General features: G+C 47.1%; 1 protein-coding gene across 5 annotated transcripts in view; it reads right to left on the bottom strand.

The window, feature by feature from the left end:
• WNT5B (Wnt family member 5B) overlaps positions 1-17,896 on the bottom strand; it is a 153,794-nt gene that overhangs the window by 38,326 nt on the left and 97,572 nt on the right. For 3 of the 5 annotated variants that reach the window (XR_008426434.1, XM_053920853.1, XM_024555793.3), the window contains exons 2-4: positions 8,300-8,445; positions 6,896-7,143; positions 1,918-2,210 (exon numbers count right to left, since the gene is read on the bottom strand). Coding sequence is in view for 4 of the 5 variants with exons in the window: in XM_053920853.1 (XP_053776828.1) it covers positions 1,918-2,210; positions 6,896-7,143; positions 8,300-8,376 (618 nt within the window). In the remaining variant the exon portion in view is untranslated. Of the gene's footprint in view, positions 1-1,917; positions 2,211-6,895; positions 7,144-8,251; positions 8,446-17,896 lie in introns of those variants that run through there. The other 2 variants (XM_053920854.1, XM_045195992.2) reach the window with 2 other exon arrangements.

Below are 17,896 nucleotides of genomic sequence, written 5' to 3'. Positions count from 1 at the left end.
TATGGGAATTTTCGTCTGCGTATTCACACGCACCCACCTATGTAAAACACAGGGAGAATTGTTGCGAAAAAGCATACATGGAGATCCCTGTCCTCAGAAACCTGCAGCCCAGGAGCTGAAGTAGAGTGCGCTACACCTTAGGAAAAGTACAAATGTTCTACTGCAGTTCTGATGCAGACTACTACCTATGGGGGATGGGAAGGATTTGAAGGAGTGGATGGTATGACACCGGCACCTTGAAAAATGCGTACAACTTTGGCATTCAGAAGATAAAGTGAAGATCTTAACATTTTCATTACCCCCCAGTCGTGGTTAAACACCAAAGACTGCCTAAGGGACTGCTAAACCAGAAGGAAGTCCTGGAGACTGAGGCAGCCCCACAGATGCCCTCAGAGTGGACGGTCACCTAAGAGAATTCTAGTCTCTCTGCCCCAGTTTGTGCCATAACAACCATAGCTCGGAGCATCAACCACTACCTCTCACACCACCACGGACCGATCCCACCCACCACACACCCATACGTGGCTAAAAAATACTGGCCTCAGGATATGTGATATATACGGAAGACAATGGGCAAATGACCAATTCTAATTTCTACTTTACGTCACACTTTTGGTCATGCTCCATTTACACAAGTGTACCACGTTCTACCAAGCCAACATCACAAGATCCCAATTCATGTAAAACACACTTCCAATCCCATTTATTTGCCTTGTACTCCTATGAAACATGACTTATTTTTAAATTGATATATAAACACATTTTTTTGAAATATATTCATATTCTGTTACCAAGTCACCAATGAACCAACATTAAATTTCTGGATTTATTTCTTCTCAAGAAACCTCTGCTCTTATTTTTCAGTTAGTTCCCCTCTGCTCTCACTGAAGTGCCTGGCCTGGGCCCTCGAGGCAGCTGACCTGACACAGACCTGAATGTGAACAACTCTCCCAGAAAGTTGTCTGTGAGAGGTCTGTGGTCCCCTGGCCCTTTGTCAGGAGAGTATCCCACCACTCAGCACTCAGACCTCCGACCTCCCTACAGGGAGACCTGGATGCAAGTCCACACTCCCCCCACCCCGGCTATTCTGAGCCAGCCCCCACTGTCCTCGAGCAGAAGCCTCACAGGGCAGCAAAGGAAAGAGGAGTCCACAGCATGTGCCCAGAGGTGGGGTCTTCAGGAACAAGGAGCAGCAGAGCAGGAATCTGCTCCCAGAACACCATAAAGGAAGCCTAATGCTGGTGCCCAGGTATGCTCAGCACGTACAATAAAAGCAAGCTCACCTCAAAAGATCCATTTTAGTTTCTACTGAAAATGAGGCTCAGAGATCGTCATATCTTACGAGTGATCAGTAAGACTGTTTACTTGAGCCTTCAAAGAATGGTTTGTCCTTCAAACTTCCACTTACGTTTAAAACTCCTAGCACACAAGTGTGTTTACCATTAGACCTAAATGAGCGTTTGGAATGGGTTTCTGGATTATAAAACAGCAGCTCTTAAGTCAGCTCTGCTTTTACCTGAGCCTTTGAGAAATCGTAAACCCTCAACTAATTCTAGCAGCCTAAACTTCCAAGCATTGTATCTGTTCAAATTACAAAGGAGGGGTAGACAAGACATGAAGTCCACTCATGTCTGAAGTTCTGATCATAAGCCTGCACCTAGGCTGTATAGGGACAGATGCCCTGTAGAGAAATTAATAAGGTTAAAAAAATGACAAGTGCATGTGTCCACTGGGAAATCCCTTTGGAAAGGGATTAGTTCAATGATGTGAGTATCTAGGTCAGCAGTTGTAGGTAAAAAATCTCCCTACACAGGCCCACCTCTTCCATGGCCAGGTCATGGCTCAGAGCTCAGCCCAGGGGCAGCCCAGTTCTCCTGCAGGGTATGGGGTGGGATGGGGTGGGGGGGTCCAGCTCACCCTTCGACCTGCCTCATTGTTCTGCAGGTTCATGAGCACCCGGCCCTGCTCCTCCGATCCCTTGGCAAAGTTCTTCTCCCGCTCCCGAGCATCCACAAACTCCTTAGCAAACCGGTAGCCGTACTCCACGTTGTCCCCACAGCCGCCCCACAGCCAGTCACGGGGCAGGTCCTTGGGCCGGGCTGTCCTGCTGCAGCCACATGTGGAGAGCTCACCCTCTCGGCATGCCCGGCTGATGGCGTTCACCACCCCCGCGGCACTCACGGCATAGGTGAAGGCCGTCTCACGGCTCCCTGCAAGACAAGGCAAGACTGGTGGTGAAGGTCTGCTCTCAAGTGGAGGCTTTCCTTCCCTCTGCTTCCTCTAGACCTGTGCTGCTGTAGCCTCAGCCATAACACCCCCAGGAGGGGAGCAATCGTCAGGAGGAGCACCTTTCACTTCCCATGGCTCCAATGGTTTGAAACTTCTCTTGATAACGAGCTGAAATTTGCCTCTTCTGCCCTATGGACATACCAAATACAGGGACCCCCTCTAGCCCTGACTTACACTAACATCCATTCCAGAGATGTTTACATGACAAGTAATGTCTAGGAGGCAGACCTAAAGGCAGGGGAGAATGGACAATGAGGAATCTAGGAAACACATGGGACCAACAAAATGAGACTGAATAAAACTATGGGACCAATAACAGGACTCTATCCTCTCAAAAATCTCCCCCTCACAGATGGCAATTTTCCACCGCTCTAGGAACCACATATCTGTCTTTTTATTGCTGCCATTATCTAGTGAGATAGTGGCAGAGACCGGGAGTGGGAAATGAACTACAATGACAACATTCAAAATCAACCAAGCTGTCTCCCTGTCTCTTATAGAGTCCACACCGCCTCCTAACCCCACAGCACTGGGAACCGCATCTATGGGACACTCAGCAGGGTCTCCCCAAATATCTCAATCATTTCTAGTAGAAAAGCTGAGCTGTGTTCCTGTATTGCTGTAATGAACCACTTAAAAATGTACATGGTGTACGCGCTACTTCAATAAAAATGTTTATAAAAAAATAATACTCAGCCACCAGGAAATGCAAATCAAAAATCACAATAAGACACCACTTCACATGCATGAGTATGCCTATCATCAAAAAGAAAACTAGTAACAAGTCAAGGAGGATATAGAAAAACCAGAACCCTCATGCACTGCTGGTGGGAACGTTCAATGGCGCAGCTGCTTTGGGAATAGTCTGGCAGCTCCTCAAAAGGTTAGACACAGAATTGCCATATGACCCTGCAATTCCACTCCTAAAAATATATCCAAGATAAACGAAAACATATGTCCACACAAAAACTTACACATGAATGTTCATCGTAGCATTATTCGTCATAGCCAACAAGTAGAAACAACCCACATTGTCCGTCAGCGGGTGACTAGGTAAGCAAAAGGTGGCATCATCCATGCAATGGGATATTATTCACCCATAAAAAGTAATAAAGTACAGGTACATGCTACAACATAGACGAACATTGACATTATTATGCTAAATGATTCAACTTGGCATTTTGTATCTATAGTGAACCTGATATAAAAGGCCACATATTGAATAATCCCATTTACAAGAAATATTCATAATATGAAAATGCATAAAGACAGATCAGTGGTTATAGGGCTTGTGGAGGAGGGGGGAGGAATGGAGAGTGACCACTAATGGGTATGCAATTTCTTCAGGGGGGTTTGGAATTAGATAGCAGTGCTGGTTGCATAACCTTGTGAATATGCACTGAACTGTACACTACATTCTTTAGTAGTGATTTGTATGGTAGATGAATTATATTTCAATAAAGGTATTATAAGAAATAATAAGTAATACTCCTATGGCCTCAGGTATGGAAGGGAGTGGTTCTTCACAGGAAACTGAGATTCAATGCTGATTTCTGCTACTGAACCAGGCAGAGTTTCTGCTCTCTGTGGTCAGAATCAGACACCCCGCAACTCTGTCTTGGCAGGTGGAGAGGGAAGCAGTCTGCAATCATTAATAGGTCTCACACCTTGCGCTACTTTTTGATTATCTACTCAAGACACAGCGAAGTTTGCAACCAGACCACAATGAGCAAATCAGTTTTTTTCAATTAGCCAGGGGTCACCTTCTGGTCAGTTGTGGACTGGGAGCAGCCCAATAAAACCCAGATGGTACAGGAAGTCGCACTCATAATCCAGCCATCAGGCTTAACATCTGAGTCAGCGCTGAACCACCGCCAGAGACCAGGGTGTCTATCTGGTCTAGGAGGGTCGGACGATGAGTGTGAGCCCCCAGTACTGTCCAGTGGTTAAGAGGCTCTTAGGGAGGAGGGAGTCTGGCCTGAGAAGTCTTCCTAAAATGGGGCCTCAGCCCCCTGACCCCTGGCGTCCTGACGGAGCCTCGAAGCTGCAGCCCAGAGCCACATTCCATCTGCGGGGAGCATTCCTTTCACAACATTCCTCAGAGAAGTGGGTTGGCTTCTCAAGGCAACCCATTCCATCTTTTTTTAATGAGTCTAATCACCAGAACATTCTCATATTAAGCTGAAATAGGCCTCCCTATAACTTCTGCCTCCTGGAAATACACGGTCGAATCCGTTTTCCATATGACAGCCTTTCGGTGTTTGAAAGCAACTAATATGCCTTTTATGTGTTCTCTTTCCTAAGCTACGTATGTCTGATTTCTTCTTCCATTCTTTAGCAAACATGTTTTTCAGCAATGAATTACCCTTCTCAGAACTGCCTTTTAAGATAGTGTACCCGCAGCTGAGCATATGGTGGACGTTAAGTGCTGTGATGGTCCTTGCCTATCAGCTTGGCTTGGGATCCCAAACTGTCCTGGAATGAATTAGCTGTCTCGTGCAGTCACTCTGCCTCTTTTGGACGGACACTTCATTAGGCCCTGAGTGCAGGTGGCTCTGCCTTCATGGGTGGCTTTTGGGTAAGTATAGGCTGCTAGTGCTACTCTCAGCCAGCAAGAGATAACTCGGGGCTTCAGAATGGATCAGCAATGCGGAGGAGGGGGAAGGGTCTCTATGTATGAAACAATTCAAAATGGAAACTCAAACCACCTCAAGGAAAAAGGCTATTAAACCAGTAGCTACTGGAGCTACTAGTGAGACCTTACTCTAGCAGGACAACAGGAAACAGCAGGACAGTATCACGCTCTCTCTGTTCCAACTGCCAGGAAGGCGCCTCCATGCTCCCCTGGGTGGAGACTGGGTAAAGCGCCAGTGGCTCCCTCTGAGCTGCGTTGCTTCCCTTTGGTGGTGGACTTTTGCAGCTGCTTCCAAGGAGGAAGGAATCTTTTGGAAGTCACACAGAAGACATTAGTGAGAAAACTCACCAGGAGCCATCTGGGCCCAGGGGGAGGAATGGAGGACAGTTTCCCAGGCAGTGTAAGTCTGCAGGGAAGCTACAAAAAAGAATGGTGAAAATAAGGCAAAAAGGAGGGCTCCATTTGTGACAGAACAGGGTCTGCTTTCAGAAGTCCTTCTACCATGCAAAACTGCACCCAGCAGAACTTCTATTCCTGACAATGCTTTTCTTTCTAAAGTAAAGCCTCACTTGCTGGCCTTCACTCAAACAAAATAGCACATGGAAAGGATCTGGCCAACCTCGGGCATACATTAGGTTACTCCCTTAAAGTGATTACGGGGCGCTTCTCTCTACATCCAGGCCATCCTTATGTCCTCACTGGAAACCTGGGGCAGAGGGTGCTGCTGACTTAGACTTTTACACTTTTACCAAGAAGAAGGGACAGATACCAAGTATCTTTGAGAAGAATTGATAAGTTATCACCAAATCCCATTTAACCCTCAAGTTCATTTGTTTGGGAAAGTTGCCCAGTAAGACTGTCATGGGAACACATGACCATTCCTTTTATGGTCTTGATTGACACTGAAGGAAGAAAGAATGAGTTTCAAAGTGTGCTTTCCCCTGATTCTTCTCAGTATGGGGCAGGGGAGGCAGGGGAGGTAGGGGAGGTAGGGGAGGCAGGGGAGGCAGGGGAGGCAGGGGAGGCAGGGGAAAGAGGTCAGGAGAGGGAGGGGGTCTTCCAAGTATCCGTAATAGAGGAGAACCAAATCTCAATTCCTAACTCCCCTGCTGCTAGAATCATTCTTGGGTAAAATCCCAGGCGAGTAACTCCAGAATGTCTTTTGAGGGGAAGCTGTTCAGAGGGAATGTGTGACAGGGACTTCAGTGCTGACACCTTCCTTTTATGGCCCTGGGGATAAGACCCAGTAGAATAGGGCCGGATTTCTCAATTTCTTGTCAGAAAGAGGAGAATTACATTTCAAAAGGACCTAAAACAATTAGACCCCAGATCACACCTCCATCTAAGCAATAAGGCAGCCAAAGAATCTTAGACCAGGAGTGGGAGAGGGGAGAGAACAGGAATCTGGGAAGAGGTGGCCCTCTCTCTTTCTTCCTCAGTCTGTCCCCTGCCCCCACTTTCACACACACCCACTTTCAAATGAAAAAGCCAGGACTGGGTCTGGGTTAGGTTAGTGACAGCTGTCACCAATTTGGCCCAAAGTTTCTATCTCTCTCAGGGTCCAAGTGGAAGAGGCAAAAAGCCTACAGACATTCAGGCAAGGCCCTCCCAGGAAGAGGACCTTGTGCTGCGTGAGACAAAGGGCACTGGCAGTGGCGGGTTTCCTAATTCACTCTAACTCAGCTCAGATGGTCTGAGCCCTTCCCAGAGTAAGTCACGCAGGCTGCCCCGGACAGGGTGAAGCTGGAAGCAGAGAGCTAGTTGAGCACTGAGCTGTGTGGCTAACACATCAGCTGAGGCTCTGCTACCTGTGCACCTCCCTTCTCTCTTTGCAGGCCAATTCCATGCCTTGAGAGAACCCACTTAGACACACAGGTGGGCTCTCTCTGCCCCCGTCCAGAGAAAGCATGCTTATGCCCAGGCCAGGTGAGCACAGCTCCTTCAGCCAAGCCATGTCTGGTGGCCGCTTACCTATCTGCATGACCCTCCCAAAGACAGACGTGTCGTCCACCGTGCTGCAGTTCCACCGCCTCTGCCGGAACTGGTACTGGCACTCCTTGATGCCCATCTTGGCTCCCTCCCCTATGTAGACCATGTGCTCCTGGTACAACTGGCACAGCTTTCTCTGGCCAGGGGAGAGCCCAGGAAGCTGGCTGCACAGAGGCTGGGCACCGATGATGAACATCTCAGGTCTCTGCACCGGGTTCATAGCTAATGACCTACAGCAGCGATTCAGAAAGGGGAAAGGAGTAAGCACACGCCCATGTGCAGCAGCAAATCAGTCATTCAACACATTTATTGGGTGCTTTCTGTGAATAAGGCCCTGCACTCAGGGCTTGGAAAAGAACATTGAGGAAACCAAGGCACAGACACAGATGACATGTAAGATGTCAGATGCCTGAGACTGACTTGAACTTCTGGACCCAGAGTGATCAGAGAGGGGAAGAACTCTTACAGCTGGGGAGAAGCTGGGTCTTAAACAGTGTGGGGCAGGAGGAACACGTGACAGAGGGGGCAGGCTATTCACCTGAGGCAGAGGGCAAAAAGAACCAAACCTGAACAGGAGAGCACATGGCTTAATCAAGGAGTAGGAGTGACTTGTTCACTTTGGCCCAAGTGCAGAATATGTGATGGAAAGCAATAAATTCCCTTAAATGGAACTTCCCCTTATGCCTTTAAAATCAAATCCAGTTTACATACATCACAATATATTCTAAATGCTTTCATTCCGTATCTGACCCACACGTCCCCTAACCCCCTCTGTATCAGTTCACGGGCTCTCCCTTCTGCTCATCATCCACCAGATACAATAAAGTGTTAAGTTAGATGAGAAGGCTGTACGTTTGCCACCTGAGTGAAAATGTGATCAGGGCACAGCCCAGGTGGTGAGTGCCTGACATTTCCATGTTGACTGGCAATGACAATAGTCTTAAAAACACAAAAAGAAAGCCACACATGGTCCTGCAAATCCCTTGTCTGGTCGTCAGACTTATAAAATAGGAACTCTACTCTCTTTGCCCCCACCAGCAAAAACAAAAACAAAACAAAACAATAAAATAACCCCAATATTCTTATCCATCTAATAGCAACAAAAGATATTTCTAAACACCCGTGGGGATGGAAGAAGAGCCAGGAAAAGGGGAATGCAGACAGAATCAGAGAAAAAGACAAATGAACTAATCCCTTACCCTGTGGAACCTTTACCTCTGGGGGCATGAGAGAGAAAAAGGACCATCCCAGTTTTCCTGGGATAAAAGAGGTCCTTAGGATTCCTATGAATAAAGGGATGATCAGGACCCATGGTGACCTTATCCGCATTTCAATTACCAAAGGAGGCGTAGGACGTAGAGTAGGACTTCAGCCCCTCTCACTCACCACCAGGAGCTGGCTTCGGCTGGAAGCTGAGCCCAGCTGGAGAGCAGCGCAGCAGCGAGCAGCAGCAGGCCTGGCATGGTCGGCCTCAGCCCTCTCCAGTGCCCTGGGAAGACCCCAGGGACTGCCGGCTTCCAAAACTGGGCTCCCTGAGAAAACAGAAATGGAGGGAGAATCAATGTGGAAATGCAACAGGCAGGGGAGGAACAGGGGATAGCGGAGTGAGCTCTGGGACGGATAAGGTCACTTTCTGCTCTCGCAAAGAAATTCAGCCTCTTTCTAACCTCCATCTCCTCTTGCTCATCCTCGCACCAAAGACTGCCTCCATGTCTCTTAGCCCAAACTGTGAAGACCCTACTCGGGGCCCTGATTCCAAAGGAATCAATGAACTGAGAAACGAGAAGAGAGAAATGAAATGCACCATGTCAAGAACAGAGCAGGCTCTATGCAGCATTTAGGAAGAGCTTTGGCTCTTGCAACGCACACCCGCCCTTCCAGAAGGGAGGATCCTCCCTTCTCCATCCCCTTTACCTCTCACTCCAGCCCCAGGTGGATCTCTCTGACCACCGGGCTCTTTTGTGGGGCTAAAAAAACAATTAGTGAGTTGGCTTGATCCACAGCCAAACATGAGTCTTCCCTCTCAATCTGTACCCTCACTCTACACAAGTTTTCTAAATCCCAACCTCTGTTTACCAGGAAAAATAGGGATAAGCAGAGGACTTTTCTCTTTCTCAAGGCAACTTCTCTAAGAAATGGAAAAGCTACAGCGAACCAGGGCCCCTAAAGCTCTGGAGGCCCCTAAAGCTCTGGAAGGAACTCTAGGGAGTGCCTTCCTAGGTGGCCCTCATTGCCTCCCCTGCACTGGGGGCACCTCCAACTCCTCATCTGCAGCCCTTGCCTCAAAGGTCTGTGCTGAGGGCGCATCTTCCAGAACCAGCAACCCCTTCCTTCTCTTGTAGCAGGAGAACCTCGGGCATCTTTGCCTCCAGCTATTTCTAACTACCGCCTACGCCTACCTCCCCAGCCAACACCTTTCCTGGAGCCCTTGAAAACAGAAAATCCTGCCACTGAATCCTGCAGCAAGTCTGTAAAAACACGCCCCTCCTGCTCACCCTCACCTCGTCTCTCCCTTAGCTTTCATCAAGTGTGTGGCCCCTCAGCACCAGGAGTCTTCTCCCCACGACCTCTTACAGCCTCCGACCTTACACACGCAAACACACGCTCGCACGCGCTCACGACGCCCCCGCCCCCATCTCACCGCGCAGTTCTGGGGCGCCGGGCTCTCAGGGAGGGGGCGGCAGGTGCTTTGGGTCATCGGCCTGGCAGATATTTTTTGTCTTGGGGTCACCAAGAGAAGAACGTAGCCCAAGCAGGATCCAGGGAAGCTGGGCCACAGCCTGTCCCCACCCCCTTTTGGTTGTTCTTCCAGAGGTCTTAGCTGGGGCCAGGCCATCAACAGGCAGGTGTGTGGGGTCGGCAGAGGGCAGATCAAAGGAGAAACTTGCTCCTTCCCCTTTGTCATGCAGAGCCAGCTCGGAAATGATCCGGTCTCTAGCCCAGCGGACTAACAGCTCTCCACACTCTACTTCCCTAACAGACCTCCCCTCCTCTAAAGGATGCCCCCTCCCCTTTTAACCTCTACCCCCCATAAATCCTCCCCATCCCTCAGGGCAGGAGGTCTGTGAATGCACGGACTGGAACCGAGAGAGATGGAGCAGAGATAGGGCTGGCACCAGAAGCTAATGGCTTTATGGAGGGGAGGGGGCCAGGACCAAAGTAGGGAAGAGAGAGGAAAAGCTTCAAAGAGTTCCCTTGTCCAAACATCCTCAGCTCCACCTACCAGTCCTTCTTGGGGACTCAGAGTCAGACCTGCCTCTACTCCTGGTGGCCCTCCTCCCTCCTGCCCACACGGCCATCCCTACCACCATGCTGCCTGCAAAGCCCCTAATCCCGCCAACACACATCCTCACACATTTCCATGCCGGGTAACTGGTGACACTTCTTATCCCCACGGATTTCCCCCTCACACTGACGTCTCACTTCTGCCACACCCTTTCATCAGGCCCCTGTGAAATCTGGCTCTGCAAGGCCTAGGTGCAACAGAGGCCACACTGGGGGTCACTGTTTCTGAGACAAGGGCAGGAGTCAGTGCCAGCTAAGTCACTGAGGCTTCTTCGACACCCCAGTGCCAAGCTGACAGGCTAGCTCAGGCCCAGCTCCCCAAGAGCTGCTAGTTCCGCCCACCGCTTTATACACTGAGACAGGGTCAATCCCTGCAGCCATGCCCACCACCCTGTGCTCTCCATTCAACTCTCAGTTCATTAAAAAAGATATTTTTAAAACTTAAAAAAGAAAAAAGAAAGATGGTAGCACATGTGGTGGCTTCATTCTCTGCCTTCCAGATGTGAGCCCGCCTTCTGAGTGGCCACAGAACTGCAGCCCACGTTTACATCCTTTGGTTTCCTCATGAGGGGCTGGGAGGAGAAAGGTGATGTTGGTGACTGATTTCACTAGTGTGGGCAGAATGGAAACTTCTTGCCTCAGCCGGACTGGGAGGAAGGAAACCATGTAGGTAATGATGGTTTGGTCTTAATGAATAGGACTCATCTGAAGCCCTGTTCGTGTGTCACTGGTGAGTTCTACAGCAGGTCTCAACCAGGGCAGACTGTTCTTTGTGGAGGAAGGATTATCTAGTGATTATCCAAAAGGCAGGGAATGAGATTTCTTTCTGCTGCCTTAGTAATGACTAGAGATTTCCCCCCAAAACTAAATGGTTTCCTTTTCCTATGACAGCTGTCATTTCAGACACACCAAACACAGTCAAGTTTGAGCAAATCCAGGGTCTCTCTTTTTTTGGTAGTGACTGGGAGGTTGCAGGGAGGCGGGGATGCAGCATTCTCCATCAGGACCCTCCAGAGGGCCAGAAGGGGCTGGTCAGACACATCCGCTCTGCTTCTACATTCAGTCATCCATTTGTTCAATAAATTCACTAATCCAATATGCATTAGGGGCCTCATATATCCCAGTTACTGTTCTAAGTGCCAGGGATACGGCAGTGAGCAAATAAATATACAATTGACCCTTGACAAGGCAGGGTATAGGGATGCTGACCCACGACCCAGTTCAAAATTTTTGTCAAACTTGACTACTAATAGCCTACTGTTAACCAGAAGTGTTAATAAGAACATAACTAACACATATTTTGTATGTCGCATGTATTATATACTGTATTGTTACAATAAAATAAACTGAAGAAAAGAAAATGTTATTAAAATCATAAGGAGCCCTGGCCAGTGTGGCTCAGTTGGTTGGGTGTCATACTGCAAAGTGAGAGGTCGCCGGTTCAATTCCTGGTCAGGGCACATGCCTGGGTTGTGGGCCTGGTCCCTGGTTGGGGAGCAAGCAAGAGGCGACCGATTGATGTTTCTCTCTCACATCGGTGTTTCTCTCCCTCCCCTTCTCCCTCCCTTCCCCTCTATCTAAACAAATAAATAAAATCTTTAAAAAATTTAAAACCATAAGGAATAGAAAAATGCATTTACAGTATTTATTGAAAAAAATCTGTGTATAGGTGAACCTGTGCAGTTCAAACCCATATTGTTCAGGGCCAACTGAACACAATATTGAGAACATTATGAGAAAAAATCAAGCAGGGACAAGAATCAAGAATAGGGCTGATAAGCCAGTCAGAGAAAGACAAGTACCACATGATTTCATTCATATGTGGAATCTAATGAACAAAATGAACTAGCAAACAAAATAGAAATAGACTCATAGATGCAGAGAATAGACAACAGCTGTCAGAGGGGAGGAGCAATTGGGAGGCTGGGTGAAAAAGGTGAAGGGATTAAGCAAAAAACAAACAAACAAATCAACTCACAGACACAGACAACAGTATGGTGATTACAAAGAAAAAGGGAGACGGGGTGGGGGAATGGGGGGAGATAGTAGAGGGTAAAAGGGGGACAAATGGTGATGAAAAGAGAGGTGACTTTGGGTGGTGAGCCCACAAATACAATATTCGGATGATGTATTGTAGAACTGTAACCTGAAACCTATATAATTTTATTAACCAATGTCACCCCAAGAAATTCAATAAAAATTTAAAAAGGAAAGAATAAGGGGTGAAAAGTTACATTACTTAGGGTTCCTGGGGCAAGCCACACTCTAAACTATCTGCTCTCCTTACCTCTCTCCAAACCACTATGGAGGTGGAAGGGATAACCCTGCTGCACCTCCCGAGCCCTCTGTGGCATGTCCAAGGTCCTTACCGAGACCGCACCACCCTGCTTCACCATCACGACCAAAGGGGCGCATATTCGAAAACAGGAACTCCAGGTTCTCTTTCTTTTTCTGGTTATACTCAGTTACCAATTTTCATTTCCTTAGGGGGCTGCAGCTGACCAGCCCAGAGATGGGAGACCAAAAAGAGAGACTTGGACAGGTGGAGCTGAGACCCTAGCAAATATGTCCGTAAGGAGATAGCTCTGTGCTTCCCACACATACTCAGACCTTGCCCGGAATGAAAACCTTGACCCACAGAACAAGGTAATTACCTTGAAAAGGTAATTGGCTGCTCTGCTCACAAAAACCATTACTAGGTGTTCAGGACTTAAGCAGCTTCTGAGTCACACAGAAAATGGTGTCCCATCCCATACCTGTCCCCTGTCCAGACAGGCACCTTCACACCTAGAAACCCACCAAGAAATAACCAAGATCCTCAACAGCAGCCTTTTCCGGGCTGCCAACTGTCTAATTCTTACTGGGTGGCCCAGTGAAGAGCTACTGAATGTGTAATTTAAATATGCATTTGCAATTTTGTTAGCATCTCTGGCACAGCAAGGCAGACGATCCTAGCATCTTTGTGTGTTTGTTTTTTAAGGTGTTTGAGGTTAATTTCTTCAAAAAACAAAATCTTACGTTGTTTGCTTGACAAAATATTTGGTACTGTCATTACAAAATCACCCAGGGTGATTTTATCTATAAGGTAAGCAGATTTTTAAAAAATATATTTATTGATTATGCTATTACAGTTGTCCCATTTCCCCCCCCTTCACTCCACTCCATCCTGCCCACCCCCTCCCTCCCACATTCCCCCCCTATAGTTCATGTCCATGGGTCATACTTATAAGTTCTTTGGTTTCTACATTTCCTATACTATTCTTACCCTCCCCCTGTCTATTTTCTACCTACCGTTTATGCTACTTATTCTCTGTACCTTTCCCCCTCTCTCCCCCTTCCATTCCCCCACTGATAACCCTCCATGCGATCTCCATTTCTGTGGTTCTGTTCCTGTTCTAGTTGTTTGCTTAGTTTGCTCTTGTTTTTGTTTTAGGTGTGGTCCTTAATAACTGTGAGTTTGCTGTTATTTTACTGTTCATGTTTTTTATCTTCTTTTTCTTAGATAAGTCCCTTTAACATTTCATATAATAAGGGCTTGGTGATGATGAACTCCTTTCACTTGACCTTATCTGAGAAGCACTTGATCTGCCCTTCCATTCTAAATGAAAGCTTTGCTGGATACAGTAATCTTGGATATAGGTCCTCGCCTTTCATAACTTTGAATACTTCTTTCCAGCCCCTTCTTGCCTGTAAGGTCTCTTTTGAGAAATCAGCTGACAGTCTTATGAGAACCCCTTTGTAGGTAACTGTGTCCTTTTCTCTTGCTGCTTCTAAGATTCTCTCCTTCTGCTTAATCTTAGGTAATGTAATGATGATGTGCCTTGGTGTGTTCCTCCTTGGGTCCAGCTTCTTTGGGACTCTCTGAGCTTCCTGGACTTCCTGGAAGTCTATTTCCTTTGCCAGATTAGGGAAGTTCTCCTTCATTATTTGTTCAAATAAGTTTTCCATTTTTTGGTCTTCCTCTTCTCCTTCTGGCACCCCTATAATTCGGATGTTGGAATGTTTAAAGATGTCCTAGAGGTTCCTAGGCCTCTCCTCATTTTTCCGAGTTCTTGTTTCTTCATTCTTTTCTGGTTGGATGTTTCTTTCTTCCTTCTGGTCCACACTGTTGATTTGAGTCCCAGTTTCCTTCGCATCACTATTGGTTCCCTGTACATTTTCCTTTGTTTCTCTTAGCATAGGCTTCATTTTTTCATCTGGTTTTTGACCAAATTCAACCAATTCTGTGAGCATCTTGATAACCAGTGTTTTGAACTGTGCATCTGATAGGTTGGCTATCTCTCCATTGCTTAGTTGAATTATTTGTGGGGCTTTGATCTGTTCTTTCATTTGGGCCTTTTTTTTTTTTTTTTTTTTTTGGTCTCGGCGTGCCTGTTACATAAAGGGGCGGAGCCTTAGGTGTTAACCAGGGCTGGGTAACGCTGGCTGCTGTCCTGTGACACTGTATGTGGGGGCGGGGCCAAGAGGGAGCAATGGCGCCTGCTCCACTCTCTGCCGGATTTCAGTCACTCCCTCCATTACCCACAATCAAATTGGGCCCCTCTAGTGCTGATTCCCGAGTGGGTGGGCTTGTGCACACTCTAGGCCCCTGAGGGTCTCTCCAACGACCTCTCCTGTGAGGCTGGGAGTTTCTCCCACTGCCACTTCAACTCCCACGGGTGTTTTAACCAGAGGTTTGAGGCTTTATTTCCCCGTGCTGGAGCCCTGGGTTGCGCAGTCTGCTTCACTCCCCTGCCAGCCCTCCTGGTTTATCTATGTGTGAATGTGGGGCCCCGGGGTCTGCTAGCGGTCGGGATGCCTGCCCCATTCGTCACAATCCGCCAGTCTCTGGGTCCAGCCCCGGCAACGTGGGTCCTCTCCGCCCCAGCCACCCATCTCCGCCCCTCCTACCGTCTGGATGAATGTTTCCTTTTTATCTCCTTGGTTGTTGGACTTCCTTGCGGTTTGATTTTCTGTCAGTTCTGGTTGTTTTTGTTTTTAAATTGTTGTTGTCCTTCCTTTGGCTGTGTGAGGAGGCACGGTGTGTCCAACTACGTCTCCATCTTGGTTCTCAGGTTGATCCTAGCATCTTTGGAAAGGGAACACTCCCCTTTGTGAACTCCTGGCCACCCTGCCATCAAGTATTGGCCTGCTGTTAAGTGACATCGGTGGGGGTGGGGGGAGTGGCAGGTAGAGGAGGAGCAGGAATGACAGAGCTGTCATCATGTCTTCTCTTTCCTTGGTCACTTCATGTCCACCACCATAAAGAGTACAGAAAGACCCTTTATCGATCTTGACTAAGAGCTTCTCAAGTGTACACCAAGTTCATTCATTTCCTTCCATATTTCCAAGTAAGTGTTCACCCCCTTTCGCCTCATCACCAGAACAGTTCTTTGTGCTCTAACCAGATAGCTCCAACACATTTTCCTAAAATATGAATTGTGCACCATAATATTCCCATTTGAAAATGCATCGTGGTTTCCAGTGTAAGCATTCTAAACTTCCCAACCTGGCCTCATTTTCCCTCTTGTTCTTTTCCTGAATTGCCAAACATGGGCTCTCTTTTCCAATCTCATCCTGCTTATAGAATAACCCCAAACCCTGCTTTCCCCACAAGACCTCGTTCTGTTCTCTTCCCAGGGGGGCTTCCCACACCCCACATCCATGCATCCAAACCTTAAATTACCTTCAAGTCCATGCTCATGGTTCACTTCCTCCATAAAACTGTCCTGATTGACCCAACACCATAAAATCCTTCCAGTTACTTGGGTCTTCCTTAGCACTTATGAACACAGGTGTCTACTCAGCACCACCCTAGCCCAGACATACTGTCTTGGAACTGTGTATTCTTACTTCTCCAGTGATCAAAAGTTTCCTAAAAATACAAACTTACTTGTTCTACTTTCCATCTATGCTCCCAGGTGCCTAGGATAGTTATACTAGGCAGTAATAAATGGCTCTGGGTTGATAACCAGTGACAATACCTGATATTAGTGAGCATTTATTGAGCACCTACTGCACGCACTGAACCAAGCATTTTACATCCACTTTTCTCATTTATTCTTCACCAAAACTCTATGTGGTATATGGCATTATTATCCTCACTCTGAATACATGAAAACTAAGGTATAATGAGGTTAAGTAGCTTGTTCAGACCGCAATTGAATGGTAGACCCTGGCTTGGAATCCAGGTCTCTCCACTCTTCCCCAACACAGGTAAACACATCACATACTTGGTAGCTCCTCCTTGTCACTGGAACATACCATGCTCTCTGCTTTGCTTTTCTTCTTTTTGCCATTGCCCTGTTGCTAAGACTATGAATAGTAAGACAGTGAATCAGATGACAACAATCTGATTTGTAGAAGTAGCACAAAAAGTAATGCTTATTAAAAAAAAGCAGGCTGATTGTAAAGTTATTAGTATAAACACACACACTGTGCACACACATACAGAGCCTTTTGGGTAGAAAAAAGCCAGACTTCCACCAACCAAAGTGATGACAGACAGCTTAAAGCTGGAGAAATTACAAGTTTTAGCGAGCTGGTGTTTATGTTTTTCAAAGGTTCCCCACCTCCTAAAGGATGAAGTCAAACCCCACTACCACATTATACAAGGCCTTTCAAAATCGGACCCTGCCAACCTTTCCATCCTGTTTTGGTTTTGGCTTTGTGCTCCCAAACCTCCAAACTGCCTCTATATACTTCCTTCCCAACTCTCATACCTGTGTGCCCTGCTGACTTCTGGGAGTGGCTTCCCTTCTTTCTGTGCAGATCAGGCTCCTCTGTCCTTGAGGGCACAGCCTCAAAGACACCTTCCTTGACTGACCAATCCAAAGCAGATCCCCCCACCCCCACCCCATCATTCTCTTCCTAGCTTCTTGCATATTTTTGTCACATTTAATATAATGTGGCATAATTTGGCATATTTGTTTCTGTTTCTTCCCTCATAAGCTCCACAAATGATCTTGTTCACTATTTTCTCCCAGTAGTTGGGAGAGTATCCAAGGGTACCTAGTAGATACTCAATAAATATTTGTTGATTGAAAAAAGACAATAGCCCTCTTTGGCTTTCCAGGATATAAGGGACAGGCCACTGAGGTCAGCCTTCCATGGAGACAAAGGAGTCCTTTTGGCTTCCACATGGCCCAGCCTAATGACCGGCAAAAAAGCTGCTTCTACTGATGTATCCCCTTATTTTGGAATTTACTCTCAGCTGCTAATTGAGATTTTGGAGATTCCAGGTCCCAACTCTGTCTCTACCTTTTCTTCAAAGACATGAATACCATTCAACTTCTAACCCTGCTTATCTTACAATAACGTGAAAATGTCAAAGACATTGCTCCTTGAGGTGGTTTGGTCTAGCTGGGGGAAATGGAAAACCTACTCTGAAATGCAGGACCCATAAAGGGCCCGAGGAGTCCAAAAAGAATGATCACAGTCAGGATGTGGGATTGGAAAAGAGCAGGAAGGGTTTCACATAAAGATGTGATTTGGTCAAAAAGAGAAAATTTCAAAGTGTTTTTGGAAGGGTAAGAGAGCTATTGCAATACACAAAGGAGGATTTTGATAATTTCCAATGTTCTCGGAATCATTCTTGTCATTAATTTTATGTGTCCCTCTAAAATCTGATACTGAATTCCCACTGAGCATTCAATATCAATCGTCCTGAAAAAACTCCCATGATCACATGCTTCTAGTTTCTGGGGGCATCACTGCAGG

This window comes from Desmodus rotundus, chromosome 3 (genome assembly GCF_022682495.2).
Source record: "Desmodus rotundus isolate HL8 chromosome 3, HLdesRot8A.1, whole genome shotgun sequence".
Lineage (NCBI taxonomy): Eukaryota > Metazoa > Chordata > Mammalia > Chiroptera > Phyllostomidae > Desmodus > Desmodus rotundus.
This window is presented reverse-complemented; position numbering and strand designations above follow the sequence as displayed.